Raw genomic sequence first — 18,008 nt, 5'->3', positions numbered from 1 at the left:
CATGGAATTATATTTGAGGGTTCTGGGAAATGTTATTTTCTGTGTTGCTGTCAAATAAAGGACCCATTGCAACGACACTGGAAGGGAGGCCGTTGTGAGTACCTCTCTGTACCTGCTGAATGTGTTTGTTGCCTTAGTGCCAATTCCAGGACCCTGCATGGGTCCACACTCTGCATAGGTCCTAGCAGATGGTTACGACAGATCATAGAAGTGAATGGGTGAGGTGGGTCCCTCAGATAAGGGTAATACAGCAAAAAGCTATGCCATTTTCTTCCATCTGTGCTTATACTATGAAAACTTCTTTTCTGCTTGTTTGTACAGTGAATGTTGTAGCAGCTTAAACAAACCATTCGGTTAGGTTAGTGCGAATAAACAAGAAACTGGGCCCTGGAGCTAACAAGAAGCCTTCAGCCTGGTGGTGGCTCAAGGTACAGAACTGAGGAAGAATGCCCTGAATGTTGTGTTTCTGGTATAACTGTGCCTTTGGTCAGAAGAACCTGGACTGCTTGCTGAAACTGATGACTGTGTGTAGACACCAGCAAGAACATGCTGACTTGTGCAGGCTAGGCTTGTGCAGGAGAGAATATTTTCTTGAAGTAGGGAGAGAGCAATTAGCATAAGAGAGGGATGAGCTCAAGTTGCCTTGCACATTCATGAGTGAGAGTGACCTTAGACTGCAGCTGTCCAGACAGAAAAACACATTTAAGCAGACTGTTCCAGAGGACATCTTTTTGTCACATGCTTGTTATAAATAAATAATAAATCACAGTCAGAATGCTTAGACTTATGCAGATTTGTAAATCTCCTTCCTTGGAAAGGTGAAACAAGTAGAAATCCTTTATTCATAAAATTAAACACCCTGAGGTTTCATGTAATAGGTTTAAAGTTGCACAGAATGCATTATCTCTTCTGTCCTGAGCACAGCAAATCCTCTGAGAGGATCTGGATCTTAGCTGATAGGCTCTGCTCTGGCCTTTCAGTCAGCGATGGCAGCAGAGGAAGCTGCATTTTCTTCTCAGGGATGTCTGAGGGTCTAGAAAGTTGGAGATTGTGTCAAACTGATAAATGGCCCACTTTGCATATTTTATGACTATACCTAGACATATTTGCATGAAAAACAGACAAGAGTCTTAGTGAGTCAAACTTAAGCCTGATAAGGTGGCAGCCTGGAATAAGCTTTAGGACTGCATGCTTCTTCTGCAGGCAGCATCCTCTCTGGCATTTAGAGAGCTCTGGTTGCTTGTGGGAGGGTGGTGAATGGGTAACTTTTAAATAAGGATCAGGCTGCGCTCTTTAGTTTTGTTTTTCAAGGTGAATATCCATGCAAAATAGTCAGCACATGCACAATGCTTGCATATTTGGGCAGTGTTTTTCTCTTTTTTTGTCCACTGGTTGGGAAACTCTGCTTGGCTTGGTACTCTGGAGTTATACTTTTGCTGTATTAGTCCACAGAGGACTAAAATCTGACTGTTTTATGTCAATACCCAAGGATGCTCTGCCAAGGTGGGTCACTGTTAGCAAGTGCTTGTGCTTTGATTGCCTCTTATCTCTTCCAGCAAGCTCATGCTGGGAGAGTGGCTCCAGCTGTCTTTGCCTGCTGTTTCCCAACCTCTCCTGACCTTGATAAGGAGAACACTAATGCCAGGAATGGGACTACATAGTGTATGTTTCACTGTGTACTTTTGGCCATGTTAGTCACTGAATTGGATAAAATTAGCAGCCAGTATGGACAGGAAGTTTCTGTGAACCGGAGATGAGTGTAAGAGCTGCTTCTGCATCCATGCAAGGTGGAATACTGCAGCGATGGGCATATGTGCGCAGTTTGGCACAGCAAAGTCCAGAGACATCAGATAAATTTTCCAACTCAATATAGCTGCATTAACAAAGAACTCTGCTCAACCTCTTTACAGGGATAATTAAATTGGCTCAGCTTCCGCTTACACAGCTTTCAACTCTGGAGAGCCTGGGGATCTCTTTTCCCTCCCCTCCACAGTGCAGTGTGGACTTTCCCTTTGCCTCTCATCTGACCATTTAGTCTGGATAAGAAACACCCAAACCACATAGGTCTGCAGTTTTGTATTAGCTGTTAATTGAATAAGGAGGGAAAAAAACAAACACAAAAACATACTACAAACTAAATCAAGTAAATGAAATAGCATATATCAAACCATCAAATTAATCTGATAGAAAGATCAAACTTTGCCTAATAAAGAACAACACCTCAGCCCACAAACCCTACATGCCTTTTCCCCCAAGACCACAGGTGACAAAACAACGACTGCATGCTTTGTCTAATGGTAAAGCTTAGGGCAGTAGCAGTCATTCACCAGGCACGCACATTTCCCATGCTTGAGTCACTGGAATAAAGTCCTTAAAGGGTTCTAACTGCCACATTGGATTAAATAGTTTAAGCCATGCCTGATTTGCGAAGTTGGCTAGAAAATGGGAATGATCTAATAAACCACTAGTAGTTAATGCCACTGATTTCAGAACGGAGCATCTCACACTTGCCAAGGAGTTCCTGGAGAGAAGTTTGCATAGGGAGAACCAGTCAGGACATCACCTTCTTGAAATTAAAATTGTTGTAGGCGCTTTTCAAAGTTAGGACCACTGTGGTGAATGTAACAAACAAAGTTTTCGTGCGGTAACTCCACAGTAATGTTTCAGTGAGACCCCAGGCAGAAGAGGCTTGAAATTCATTTTCAAAAATTTCCTTATGCTTTTTATCAGCTACCTACAGTTAATGTGTCTTTCCTCCCTTTGAAAGGATTCAAAGCACAGTAAGTTTTAAGCTTCTGTTTTGCTTATCAGAATTATGCTTTCAGCTGAGAAGCTGATACAGTACTATGTGATCTACAGATTGTAATAAATTATAGCTAACACAGTTCAAGTTTCAAGCAGTAAATATCCTACAGATTTACGAAGCTGTTAATACCTGTCCTTTCATGTTTTTTTTTCTAAACTGAAACCAATAAAAAAGCCCCCCTCAGCAAATATTACTAAATGCATGTGAAGTGAGGGGATTGTAATCAACACATGGAAAGCCACAACCTAGTCCTGGTAGTCCCAATACTCTAAGGGCACTAAGTGCGCTGCTTGTGAGAATTAAAAGAGGGAGTATTTGCCTCCTGAGAAGAGTAAGAGAGGTTAGCTCCATCGAGCTATTTTCAGCAGTCTGCTTAGACATGCATCTAGCCTGAGGAGCATTAGTATCAGTAGAGTACTCACAAGGTTCAAGTTAGTTTTGCCTTTAAATGCCTTTATGAATGTGGAACTGGTAAGGTCAGTCACAGACAGTAATCTGCTCAGTTCTAGCAAGCAGGCTAAGAGAATTCCAGCAGGTGAAACTGGAATTTAATAAAATGGTAAGTATCAGGGCATGATAGTTAATCATCATTCACTGCTAAGGTCCATTATCCTTCAAAAAGTCATTACAGTGTTACGATATCAGGAACTTTCTTGCTTTCTTGCTTTTTATTTCAAAATTAAAATGAAAGAAAAATTATCGCTTCCATCTGGCTTTGCAGTTCTACAAACTGAACTACCGAAATCTGCCATTAACATATTTATCACATCTGTCTTCACAGCAAAATGAAGACTTATCTGGAATTAAATTGATAAGACATAAGCCGCATTTTTCAGCAAATGAGTTTTCCTGCAGTGCCTCCTCTCCTTCCTCCTAACTATTTCTTTTCTGCTTCCAGAGCATTTTTCATGGATTTGGGGTCTTTCTATAGCTGGTTTAATGAAGATATTTCTGCTGTGCAGCAAGACACTAAACTTCCTAAATAAATACATAGAATAGAAAATCCATGCAGGGAAACCAGCAAGGAATAGGTGAGAACAGAGTTCAGGGATCAATAATCTTTTGGTACTAGAAATGAGGGAGGAAAGCATAGTTCATTAGCAGATGCAAATATGTATGTGCAAACATAAGAACCTGGGTTTCTGTCTGACAAATGCAGCATTGTGGCTTCTGAGGCTGCAGCTGGGCTTCCTGTTCCTCTGCCTTGTCACTCTGTCCCCACCAAAGAGGAGGTTCCTGTCCTCCTGGAGTCTCACCTTCTACCCCCCCCCCCCCCCCCCGCCCCACTTACCCACACCACATGTATGGTTTCTCCCTATCACTTTCCAATAGCTTTGTAAGTCCATAATAAATACAATGGGAAGGCTGGAAGCACTGCCCATGTACATATATGATTCATGGTGCCCCAGGTGCTGGATGTCTCCAACATCTGTAGCCCTTTCCCAGCCCGGCCTTGCCTGGTGAGCCAGGCTCCAAATCCCCTGTGCTCCTTCACACTGCAGGTTCCTGCTCCTCCAAGCACCACATCCAGTCTGTGCTGCAGGATCCTTTTCCTCCTAAACCCATACCCATGTAGTGCCACATGTGCCTGATTCCCTCAGACCCACATCCCTCTGGTGCCTCAGCTCTGCCCTTGTCTTATGTCCTGCAGCTGCCCAAACTTGTGTGACCTCAGTTGCCTAGTCTGCGGGTCTGCTCTACTGGTTTCAGCCAGCTTTGTCCTTTCCTCTTTCTTGCTTCTTCCCAGAACATCTCTTCCTCTTGTTCTTCTCTCAGTGAGCTGAAGCCAAGGTCACAGACATTATAGGGTGGAAGCTGCAGGAACTTTCCAAATTATTCAAGGGCTTTCATCCCCTTCCCCAGCAGCATAACAGGGACCCTTGCTCCAAACCTCAGCAGAGCAGCAGTCTTCACCAAGGTTTTTAGGAGCAAAGCTGGAGCGAGAGGCACATGGTATCAAGGCACTTAATTCTCTCTTATAGGCTGGACAGGCCCAGCCAAAGGACTTGGTTTTGGTGCTCTGTCACAGAGATCATTATAGCTGTGTTTGTACCCTGGGGCCTGTGACCATTTCCCAGGAACCCTATATGAATCCTGACTCCATACTGGGCTGATGCCTGCACATGTGCCATTCCTCTTCATGTCCTGGGTTTCTATGCAAAAGAAACGAAGCAATGCTGGCTGGAGAAGAGCTCAGATCTAGATGATCAGGAACCAGAATGGTCAAGTCACCTATTGCGTTTGGATGAGCCAGCTGGAAGGGGTTAAAGGAGCAGGAAACCCTAAAGCCCCGGCTAATAAATGACTGGAGTTTTCCTGACGTTTTCAGGATGGAGAGCTGGTATTATAATCTTTTTTTTTTTTTTTTTTTTTTTTTTTTTTTTTAATGATTTTAGAAGCTTAGAATTTCCAGAGAGAATCATCAAGCCTTTAGTAGGCACTTACTGTGGATCGATGTTACTCTCAAAAACAAGATAGAATTGGGAAGATAGCAATGTGCCTGCCAGAAGGACAGGCAGTAGATAGTTGTCTGAAAAACTAGCAGGGCAATCTGAGGTGTAAGTCTCACTGCAGAAAGTCATTACTGCTACAGGAATTGCTGATATAGTACATGAAATTAAGGAAGGTGCAGATGAACATTGGATATGCTGACTGATGTAAATGCCAACTGGTTAAAAGCAAATTGATTAATTTAGAGCTAAAAATGAATGACTTAGAGAACAAAGAGAGAAGAAATATCAAAAATTAAAAAGATGCCCAAAAGAAATAAAAAATTGAATGACAGAAAAATGTGGAACCCCTGATTGGAGAAAGGAAAATCCTACATACAGTGTTTGAGCCAGAAGCTATTGATGTCAGAGCAGAATTGGCTGGCATGTATTTTTTTCTCCTGCCAGAAAATACAAAACATAACAAAAACACACATTTGGATAATAAAAAATCAGGTCAAAAAAGTAAAAAAAATCCAATTCGACTGCAGCAGGATAAATCTCAAAAATAAAAATTGCAGGGCTCTGAAATGGATTGTTTAGCTTGAGTTCCTGCAGCCTGACTTCCCACAAAGGCTGTGCTCCAGGCTGCATTGTATCCTTCTTGCCTTTCTCCTCATGGCACCAAGATTGGAAAGTCAACTCCTTAGAAGACTCCATAGCTGGCTGTTGAAGTGTGGCCCATTACAGCCTGCATTTTGGTCTGTTCTGGAGTCCCAAAAAGGTTTTCTGTGTTGAACTGGCCAGAGTAAATCTGCACTGCAATGAATTTCCAGTGGGAAATACAGTTTGCATAGTATTGTCATGCCCACCTCCTAGCAGCAGCAGTGACCTGTCTGGCAGGCTCCAGGAGCTCCCCTCAGAGGCAGGTGCTTAAACTTCAGGCTGGTTCCAGACTTTTTGACTACATCACTATTTAAACATGTTTGGGGACTTTCCTGGGCTCTGGGGCAAACTTGGCATGGTTGATGTCTCTGCTAGCAACTCTTCGAGTCTCCAGATATGTGTGGCTGCTTGCAGACTGCATACTGGGAATGGGCCTTGTGGTCTTCCAACTCCCAGATCATACCCAGGAGTTGTTTGGGAAAATGCTAGCTGGCACAGGCCAAAATTGAGCATGGGAATGTTTACAGGCAATATTTAATCAGCTAGTGTTGAAATAGCCTCTGTTGCAGCCAGGACAGTCCAAGGGTCCTGCACCTGAGAAACTGGCTAGCTGATAGGATTTGAAATATGAGGGACAAGAGTCCAGGTCTTCCAATTTCTGAAAACTCGATTTTCTAGTGGATAATCATAGGTACTTACCGTGCAGTAGTACAAATGGGGCCGTGTTGAGGGGTTTAATGTGCAGCTGCGGGATCGCCTGTTAAGAATGGAATACTCCCACTGTGTTGCTGGGGGATAAGGTTAACCGAGTAAGAGAACAGTGTGTCCAAGTGAAATGCAGGGACAAATATGGGCTGTTCGCCAATCCGATAGCAGCTCATTAAAAAAAAAAAAAAAATAAGGGTGCTTATCAGAGTCACTGAAGTGCTAAATGAGATCAATATAAAAGAAAGCACTGACATTTCTCATTTAAGCTATGCCTTCCTTTACGAAACTCAAGTTTTTGCAGTGCTGTCAGAACTGGGCCTTAGTGAAAGCATCCCAGAAGGTTGGGATTATGCTTTGAGATATATTGCCCGATGAAATGAAAGAAGAAAGTTGCTGTCAGTGTGACAGCAGGGTCAAATCCCAAAGGACTTGCAAGCAAGGCTAACATTTTCCAGAGAGTCCTCACAGTGAGGAATTGAATGATTATCAGGAAACAGAGAATGCTGCAGAGAGACTAATCAGATACATTAAAATTTGTAAAGAAGCACAGAGTTCTGAGGCTTTCTCTCTCTGCTTTTAGAAGTTGTTAGTACATAGACATGAAATAAAAAGTATGGTGATAGTAAAATGAATATAGTGGGGCTTATCCATTGTTGTGTGAGGGACTCTGTAAAGGCTTAAACATTGCATTTAAAGTCTATACCGAGAAAATGAATTTCCCTTCTTTATTGATAGAGATCTATAATTTATACTCAACTTTTTCAAGGTTGATATAGCATTATGTTGTTGTTGTTCTGCCTCAGGATATGAAACAATTTTATAGGTATACTTTTAAATGGTAATATGCTGTGGTTCAGATTTTCTTTTATTTCCTTTCCTTTTTTTTTTTTTTTTTGTTAAGAAAATAACAAGAGGTTTGAGGAGGCCCAGAGTATTCTGTAGTTATAGCTATTGTGGTTAGACAGTGGTCATACCACTGGAAAATCAGAGTCTGCATCTCTCCCTGGCTTGCAATGGCTGTAGGCAGTGACTTGTTTCAATGGGCCACCTGGAATAGTGTGATGGAGTCTTAACAGAGGATGACTTGATATCCCAGTCACTGGAGAAAAAGGGGAAAGAAAGAAGACTCTTTCCTAGTTTGTGGCATGCCTCTTCAGGACAACACTGGGGCTAAAAGACTGCTGCGAACCTCCAGTAAATTGGATTCTTGATTAGCTCTAAGAGGAAGACTAGGAATGACAGTGCCTGGTATGATGAGTGAGGTTGAAACCTGCTGAATCCTGAAGTTGAACACAAAGCATCATTTTGTTTTTACTTTAAATTTAAAGTTTCTGGAAAAGCAAATAGTATTTTATATGTGAAATGAAGAAACTATCTGGAAGTTACTTTTACCAATGTGTCTATTTTGAATATGATGTGGTATATGTATGTTCTGTAATGCTAACGGAGAAAGGAGTGTCTGAGTTTGCTTGGAAATTGCGATCATTTGAAGGGAGATGTGCCAAGCAATCAAACAGCAGCTCTACAGGAAATTCTGGCCGTGTGAGGAATGGTGTTTGCAGGATCTCGGTGGATCTGGGTTAAGTTCCCCCTTCTGCCATGTGCTTCTTCCATGATACTAGACAAATCACGCAACTATCATTGCCTCAAGACATGAAGAAACTGCTATGTAGAAAGCTAGGGCGAGGATTTACAGCTCCTTAGTTACTTTATATGGATGCTTTAATCTCAGGTAAATGTAAGATACATTTCAGGAAGGGTCAGAGCTATTTCACATTTACTCTGGAGCAATAACCTTATAGACAGTTGCCATGGAGTAGTTAATGAGCTGTAAATCCACACTCATTTACTTTGTGGCAACTAGTTCATATAGCTGTCTTGTCTGTCTATGAAAACACAGAACATAATGCTTCCTTTTCTTATCTTAGGTATTTACAGAGACAGGCATCATTTTAGAATTTATTTATAAAGCATTTTGTACATTGGCTGCTACTATAATAGGAACAACAATAACAACATAAAAATAATAGCAACAATGAAATTCCAGGACACAAGTATGTTCTAACCTTGGCTAAAAGTTTTCAGCTGAATATTACTTTACAGAAGAGCTGCAGAGGGAAACTCACCATCGTCTAGGACAGCTAAATTCTGAAATGGGTATATGTGAAAGAGGAAGAAACAAGAAAGTAGAGAGGTGTGAATTTGTCCTATTTAATATTGTAAGGTGCTAACTTTGAGGCTCACTAACACATTTGTAAGCTTGATCTTTTGTTAACCACTTCATAGTGTATTCTTACAGTAGATAATAACCTTTGTGCTTGCCTACCGCATATTTCCAGTGTCTTAAGTCTTGTCTTCACCGCGCAGCTTACAAAACACAGCCATTAGTTTCAGGGCATGAGGAGTTATGGATAGGAAATTCAGATAGTTTTCAGAATGCCTGTGTAAATTTCCCAGGTGTGTTGCACTTTGACAGATGATAGCATTAACCTAAAAGTTGCATGTTAAAGGTCAGCTTATGCAAGCATGCAAGGTGTCAGCAAGAGCAGAAAATGAAGAAACAGACTGCTACTGTATGAGTTATATATGTATGGTTTTTTTTATTGATAGATCGTATTTGGATAAAAAGTAGCGGGACCTAACTGATGATGTTTAAATGCATGTTGACCTGAAAGACCATTTTTCCAAGTCAGCCCTACCACACAGTTTGAACAGGCAAATCATTTGTATTGCTTGCATTGACGGAGCAGCACCACCATTTGGATGGAAGAGAGGATGAAGGAGGGAGGTTAGGAAGGTGATACTGAGAACTAATGAAATAGAAAAATGGGATATCCAGTTATCCTCTATCAAATTGTGAAATGGGACAGGAAAGCAGAATGTATGTAGGATGGAGGGAATTGCATTTTTGTTGTGAGCAGGCTTTTTCGAGGGAAATGATTTTTCTTTTTAAATATGATAGTTTCCCCTTGTAAATATCCTGATTCTTTACTCTCCTGTCTTATTTGTCTCTCATATAAAAAGAAAAAGTAGTGTTCTGGAAAAAAAAAATCTCCTCTGCTTGAACCACACAATGATTTTAAAATGTTTGTTTACACTGTAGTAACATGAAATACCTACTGTTTAATTTACTCCTTTGCACCTCCCTGAACAGAGATTGACCAGAGAGGTTTTGGCTTGCCCACTACTCATACTCCATGTACTCAACATCTGACTGTGTGGACACCCAGGCTGCAAACCTCCTACACTACTGAAATTCCCTTTCTGCCTTCATAGTTTAAGCAATAAGATGTCGATGTGGATGCAAAAATACTGAAGATAGGAGAAAAACAGAAACTAACTTCTTAAGCAGCAGGGTTAGATTTTGCATACGGCTTTTTGCTTGTTGACATCTTCAGAAAATACAGAGATAAAATTCTCTCATGAAGTACTGAAACCGGTGCTGCCCCATATGAACACTTGTATGTGAGAGATCTCCCTCTACCCTCCAAAATGGAAAGTAAACCTCCTTATGAATGTTACAAGTTATTGAATAATAATATGTCAGCGTTCTGATGCTGCTATTGTTGAACCTAAATGAAAAACCTTATTAATCATGGATTTGACAGCTCATTCAGTTATAATAATGTTTTCTGTCAATCCAAGCACACATTATAATTGGATCTTACTTAAAAAGAAAGATGCTCCATTGACTGCTCAGATGCAGGAAAATACAGGTTTGAAAATGAAAATATCACTCTGAATACTGTTTCCAGGGAACCTACTTAGCCATGTACAAGTTGGAAAACACTTTAATCCTTGCTATATGTTACATTTGGACATTACTATAATAAGATTCTCACACTGACTAGGTACCAGCTCCAGAGTCATGACAGAGAAAGTGAAAGCAAGAAGAGTAAATCAAACTTTTTCTCAGGGATGGTGGTATATCTTCAGTACAACCCAGTTGCCATGAATGAACTGAAATAGATGGCTTGTCTATATGACGAAGTGTGCTAGGCTATGAATTTACAGTTAATTTGGTTTTCTCCATGGCCTTTTTTGTGGACACTTAGAATACAGTAAGTATTAGATATTTTTGATATTGAGAGAGGATTAGGTTGCCCAAGACACTCTAGTGTGCTACAGGAGTGTTTGCAAAGACAGTTACTGGCAAGGAACTGTAAACTCATGCCCTTACTGTGCACTGTCTTTACTTTATAAACAAGCCCAGAGACAGGACAAGCAGCTGAGAAGGTTATGAAGGCAGAAAAATATTCAGACTGAGACTAAAAGCACTTGGAAAAGCATCTCAAATAAATGCTAGTTAGAAGAGACTCTGCAGGCCAAAACTCATAAATTGCATATTGGAGGCCCTGATCCCATGGGTATAACAAAGGGAGGTGATGTATTTCCATGGAGGCCACAGCTCATTAAGCACACAGAAGCCACAGGGTAAGAATAAATTAAACTACATTTAAAAAATAAGGAGTTTGTAGAGAACGCACTTTTCAAGGGCAACTGGAATGATAAACCCCAGAAAATGTTCTAGTTTACGGATAAACCATTGTGGCCACAATAAATGGGAACTTGAAAGAGTTTTCCAAGGTATGGTATAATGCCAGCAAACATAGAGAGGCTGTATATTTTCTTCACTGTCTTGTAGGAGAAGTAGCAAACAGTAATCTGATGGCATCAGGGCTATGTACAGATCAGAAAAAGGATGGGAACTAGGGAAGATAATCTGTGGTTTATAGATACGAATAGGAAGTGCTCCCTAGAATAAATTATAGGCGACCTGAAGACATAGTTTTTGATGCAGCTAGTTTTGAAGAAAATAGAAGTCAGAAAGCAACACCAAGCTCCTCAGACAGAAAATAAAGAGAGGCAAAGTAGCTAATGTGAAGCTGTTGCAGCTGGTATAAAGGGTATGACAAGTCCTTTTGCAGTTCTCAGTTTGGGCGTGTATTTGTTTGACTGATTAACTGATGGGCAAACAAATTTATGTCAGCTTCAAGCAACCTCTGCCCCCCTTCAAAACACACAGTTCGGGCTCACTGACATCCTGGGATATCAGAGCCATTTGATTATTTGTAGTAGTGACAGTGACCGTTTTCCTACTGTGTCCCAAGAGTCTTTACTCATGATGTGACTTGCAAGTGTAGGGGGGCTAGAAGGCCAGTAGTCATAACTGGAGCAAAGCTAGTCTTCCTCAAAATATCTATTGAAAATGGTCTTCCTAAAAATCAAATGATAACAAAAAGAAGTATTCTGATGTAGGATAAGAATGATTTTGAGATAAACTAAACATTCAATAATGCTGTTAACATCTAGTAGGCTTTGGCTATGGAGACAAAATCATGAAATTATTTTAATTCGTTAATGCTCGACTTGTGCCCCCAAGATTTAGTATTTAGGTGTAAAAATTCAGGAATATCTAATGTTCTGTCAATTAATATGCTATTCTTGGAACTTCACATGCCCCAGTATGATGAAATGTCTGATTTTCAGAATACACATAAGCTGTATCTCCTAAGGCCTATATAAGTTTAATTTAATGGAATTCAGTGCACAAGTGTAAGGGCTTGTTGTTTGTGTGTTCGATCCTGTCCTAGATATGAACATCAGGAAGAAAAGTGTAAGCAATCTTTTCTCCCTCAATGGCTCAACCAGCTAAGGCACAGAAGGAAGAACAGGCTGCAGCCCACATCAGAATTTAGTAGCCTCACTGAGACAATATGCTTTCTTCTATTATTTGTCTTCAATCAGTGCAGCTCAGCACCATCTTTTATTTTGTTTTGTGCCGAGCAGAAACAACCTAGCCTTCACTGAGACTGCAGTGGCTGAGAGAAACAAAGACACGGCTAAGAGTGGAAGTGCTGCAAATGCTAACAGGAATAAAATTCCATGAGAAAGTGGAAAGGGCTTGTTCTGATTTTGTTATTATGCATTCTTTTTTTTTTTTTTTTAAGTTTTATGCATGAGTGGCTGACTGATTTCTCATCTCTAAATGAATAAGTGAAAGTCAAGATCTGTTACTGGCAAATAGTTAATATCAAAGGGGATTTCTCATATTAATAAAGTGCAAAGATCATTCAATCACAGACCAGCGGTTGTCATATGCCTTTGCAACCTCTCATGTAGTGTAAATTTGTGGAGGTTGCACAATAGTTTGTAAAGTGCTTATTAGCATAAAAAAATGTAAAATATGCAATGCAACTGTGTAATTCATGTGATGGAATAATATTTCAAATAATCTTTTTTCACAATGTATAACTTGATCAGCTGCTGCTGTATGCATAAAATTAATATTTATATTCATGGAAGATCTGTAAGAAGGTCAACTAGGAGACATTTTAATCTATGTTTTCAATTTGTGGCTATATGGTTACAGTAATAAATCATAGCGGCTTTCAAAAGTAACAGCAGCAACAACAATAATATATGATTCTAAAATTTCTATGGACTATAGATTAAATTAATTTGTTTCTCTTGAGCACCTAAATACATTTTCTTTATTTGTTGGTTGTGACCTCTTATATAATTACAAAAAGAGATTCGATACCCAATGATATGCTAACAATTTCAAATTAAGGGGAGCTTTCAGCTGATTTCAAAAAGCACATTGCCAGGCACTGCCTTCGTATTTTTTCAAAAACCCCATGTAAATCCAATTTTGTGCCCTGATTGCAGGTACAGCACAGTTGTAGTAACACAACAACAATCTGTGACATTAATTTATTGATTTAAAAAATCCTTTAGAACTGTTTTACATATTGAGCAGTGTTTATACATTATATGCATTCCTAACCAAAATGTTGTACTTGGGCTTCTTCAACACAGTGTATGAAAATGCCTATCAGAATGTGTGTTTGGTTTTTCTGTCTGAAACAGTTCATTAGACAGTGCCACACTGTTTCCTTTCCGAAACCGAAACTATGCTCTTTCAACTGTTTCTCTAGCTGCTCAGCTGTGAATATATTTTGACTCTGTTCTGTCTTAGACTGTCTGTGCTCAGACAGATGGACCTCCTGGGATGTATGCAGACTTGGTTTAAGAGAATAAAGCTCCATTTGCCTTAATGGAGTTGGAACATCTTCCAATAAGTGTGAATTTGGCAGGCTTGTTTTGAGGGAGGAAAATGGTATGCACGCTCCTTCCGTGATGGGTGAGCGTGCCTGCAGCACCTGACGAGCTGGGTCAGCCCAGCTCCAGACAGAGACACCTTTGCTTGGGTACCTACATATGCACCATGTCTCCAAGCTCCTGTAATAGCCAGTACTCTCAGTGGTGCTTAGAGAGCCAAGTGGCTACTTTGGGGTTAGCTGAACCACCTTTTCACTGTATTGATGAGGTTTCCTGACATAACCAGAGTAAGGACTTGCAGAGCATGCAGATAAGTATACGTAGAAATACACCTTTATGTGCCTTAATCTGGACTGAATTCCACCCGTGGTGCTGTTGTTAACTCAAACTGAATGACAAGCATCTCCTTTTCACACCAGAGCTGTGACTAGTCCCGCTGCATAGGCAAAGGGTCACCATGCTACGGCTGGGATATGCGTAAGACCCACAGGCAGTACAGGTGAAGCCCTGATGCTACAGCTACATGACTTGGCTATGTGACTGCAGGCTGCACTGGTACAGGGTCTGATGGATGAGGTGATGCCCTGGTTTAGGAGGCAGTGACTTGGCAGGGAAAGCTGATCCTTACATGCCCCCGTGTCATCCAGAAGCCTACAGCACACCCATCTCTAATGGAAAAAACAGCCCCTCATAGGGCTGTTATCATTCCCAACTGATGAGCTGCTCTAGCACCTTGTCTTTTTGGCTCTCCCAGGTATGTGGCACGTGTCTTGGTCTCTCAGCTTTATTGAAGAGTCTCATGAGGACTGGAAGTCTGGCCATATGTGTATCTAGGACGAAGTTCATTTCTGCACAGAGATCAGATATGTGTGATGTGATTTCCACAGACCTCCTCAAAAGACAGGTTTGAGGATTCATTCTCTCCTGCTGTACACATTTTATTCCTACTAAAGTGAGAAGGTGTTCAGCAAAAATGTAGAAGTAATTACATTACAGATGTCATTAGTAGGGCTGAGAAAACAGTGTTTTTCAGATTTTTTTTTTTAAATAAATATTGTCATGCCAGTTTCCCTCTGGATAAAAAGTAAGAATTAAAATACAAGATAAATACTCCTTTATCACAACTCTTGCAATATCAATAATTGAAGAGTACACTGGATTGTGAGATGTCTAACAGATCCTTCTTTTCATCCACCACTTTACTGTTGTAGCTCTTTTTAAAATTATAACATGCATGGATGAGAAAATCCATGCATGTTTTAAAGGCATGAGAAAGACTGACCACTCAGAAGTGACAGCTATGGTTTTTTTTTTTCAAATTCTTATCTAAAACAGATTGTGTTTGTTTAAGAGTTAAATCTTTGTTTAAAGTCCTGAAATTCCTGAAGAGTCTGCTTGGCCCTCTGCAAACATGCACACGCACAATTAATTAGAAAGATGAAAGGTGTTTATTTTGACAGTCTAACCCCATAGCATGTCCTGTGTTTTTCTTATAAAAAGATGAATAACAAGGGGATTTCTGAAACCTTCCTCTTCACTCCCAGTGAACATGTTAAGTAGCAGCTTGAATTAAAAAATAATTCCAGTAAGCTTTTAATACCTTTGTTGTGACAAAGAAAACTTTAATTGCATCAATTTACATTTGAAGAATCCATTTACATTGGCAGAAATATTTATGGTTTTGTACTCCTGCCATGAATTTTGACTCTAGTGTATTGAAATGTTGTGCATGTCAATGTGCCTGTTCAACTGTTTTAGACTGGAAAAGAGCTATGCTCGTATTGCGGTTTTCCATTCCTACTGGAACAGAAACTCTAACTCTCCTCTCACTCTCCCTCTTCCTCTTCCCCTTCTCTCCTCTTCCTCTTCTCTTCCTCCCCTCCCCTCCCATCCCCTCTCTCTTCAATATTGCCAGCTCAGGAGAAATCAAAGCTACAATCCAGTATGAATTTTTGGCCTTTCTTTTCTTTTTTGAATATGAATCTTTTCATGCTCGTCCCACAAACATCTTACTATATTGAACTGCTGTCCTAGATACTTTTCAAGGGTAGATAAAGGAAAACATCCACAAAATAATTTCACACTGAAATTCTTTTTTCTTCAGTATTTAATAAATGTGTCCCCAGTTACTAATCACACAGGGTCCATATTTTCATTAATAGGTATGATAAAATATATTTATTTATATTTCATGGTAGTTTCTGATCTTTATTTTGCTAACATTCCCTAAGAAACATCTCTCTCATCTGGAAAGTGTGTGTGAACAGATATCAGTTGTACAGAACTATGATTTAAAAAACACCACACCATATTGGGAACCCCCCCTAAAACCTAGCAAGTTTGTTCTTTATATCAACTCACATGAAATGGTCATGGCTTATGGGTTGTGATAACCTTTGATAAGACTATCTTTTTTAATCTGAGAGGATTATCTACTGATATACAGCCACTAAGCATAGATTTGTACACCTATTACTGTATTTCATTTAAAAACATGTTCAGTTAAGGAAAGATGTCATCTCTACTGTTTCAAACAGTGCTTTTTGTGGAGAAAGAAACCACACACAGAAAAAGCACACATCTTTCATTCATGTTAATCACATTCCCATAAGAATGTGACTCACTTCTGCCTAGTCTAATAAAAAATGTAGTATTCATCCAGCCAAAAGCTCTTAGCCACTTAGCCCATGTTTTATACCTTACAATAAATGAGATGATATAAAATTCCTGTTTAACAAATTGATTAGTCTGGGAGAATATCAATATTATTCAAGTTGCAGAACCTGACTGGTAAGTAAAATGTTCCCAGTAAAGCGAAGTCTGTAGAAGTCCAGAGGATGAAGCACTTGTTACTGCCTCTGTTTAAAAGTGTCACCTAGTCTCTTATTACTGTGAATCTTTTTCTCTTTAAATGATTAAAAATACATATTTTAACTCAATATCCTTCATATATTTCTTTCTTGTTTAATTTGTTTTAATGGGTCCATTTTTATATACTTTTCAAGAAAGAAGAATACGTGATTAGTATTCTAAAATAAACAGAAATAGCAGTGAAAGAATAGGAGCATAGATACTGGCTTCCCCACCTTCACAAGGAACAGGTCACAAGTGAACTTTCTTGATGCATGTCAGCAGGTAAAACTGCCGTTACCTTACAGAGTCTCCTGAGAAGAAAAAAAAAAAAAAGCAATATTGTATCACCTTTGAAGAACCATCAATGTACCATTTAAAGATGAATAGCCCAGTTGTAATCCCTCTGTTTGATGGAATCATAACTGGCTGCAATACAATACAAATGCTTTGGCTCCAAGGCAATGTTGAATGCAGCCATGTCATTGAGTCCTGTGATCTTGATGGATAGCATCATGGATTCTCTTCTTTAAGGCATGATTCCTTTTGGCTGTAATTTGTACCTATTTTTTTTTTTGATAGGGTTTTAAATTCCATTACAGCAAAAATTAATGTTTTACCACTCTTTTGTGACTGACACCCTTTCAGGCAGGAGATTACATTCCATTTATGGATACTAACAGCACATACCAGTGATGTGAGGAGTGTGCACATAACTGATCTACCACTTGTTGCTTCTCTTTAGAAAGATTAACATTCTCCACTGAGGGATCTGAAATCTCAGAGGATACACTCTGACAATTATTAATAGATAAGACAAGGAATTTTTGTCTTTAATATGAGCATTTTTAATTTTTAAGACCATTTTCCTTGCTGATGTTTGTGCGCTTGAAAGCCGCAATTGCACAAGGGTTATGTAAGCAGCCAAGATACCTTGGTTATAGAATCCCCTTGTCCTACACAGCTTGTTCCTGTGTTTCCTCTGCTTGAGAGCTGCAAGGTCTATTCCCTTGGCTTTGTGAATCTGCATATGGATTCTCCAGATCTACAAATGTTGTGAAATCATTGACTCACTAGAAATATCCAGAGGATTAATAATTTAAATAAAAACAATGAGGATTGGGTTGATCTTTTACAGACCAAAAAAAAAAAAAAAAAAAAAAAAAAAAAAAAAAAAAGCCTTTTCCCCACATTATTTCCCTTCTGGTGCATTCTGGCATAAATAATTCCTCCAGAGTTAGTGGAGCTATGCTAATTTATACCCGCAGAGGACCTGGTCTCAAAAGTCTAATTTAGATGACAACACTGAAGTGCCATTTTTATTTGTATGTAAAGTACCAGGCACTCAAATAGTAGGGTGTCATTAAATTATTTCTAGAAAATACATTGCCATTTGGAAGGCTTGCTCTTGAGGAAAATTATATCTTTTTGTATGACTTAAGACAGATGCAATGAGTTAATCTAAACAGCTCCTCTTCACTTGC

General features: G+C 39.6%; 1 protein-coding gene across 3 annotated transcripts in view; it reads left to right on the top strand.

The window, feature by feature from the left end:
- THEMIS (thymocyte selection associated) overlaps positions 1 to 18,008 on the top strand; it is an 87,680-nt gene that overhangs the window by 28,687 nt on the left and 40,985 nt on the right. The window contains exon 5 of one of the 3 annotated variants that reach the window (XM_026104985.2): positions 14,429 to 15,133. The exons of the other annotated variants lie outside the window; for them this stretch is intronic. Coding sequence (XP_025960770.2) covers positions 14,429 to 14,584 — 156 coding nt within the window. The 3' untranslated portion in view covers positions 14,585 to 15,133. Of the gene's footprint in view, positions 1 to 14,428; positions 15,134 to 18,008 lie in introns of those variants that run through there. 3 annotated transcript variants of the gene reach the window in all.

Source organism: Dromaius novaehollandiae, chromosome 3 (assembly GCF_036370855.1).
Source record: "Dromaius novaehollandiae isolate bDroNov1 chromosome 3, bDroNov1.hap1, whole genome shotgun sequence".
Lineage (NCBI taxonomy): Eukaryota > Metazoa > Chordata > Aves > Casuariiformes > Dromaiidae > Dromaius > Dromaius novaehollandiae.
The sequence above is the reverse complement of the archived record's forward strand: the minus strand, read 5'-3'. Positions and strand labels throughout refer to the sequence as shown.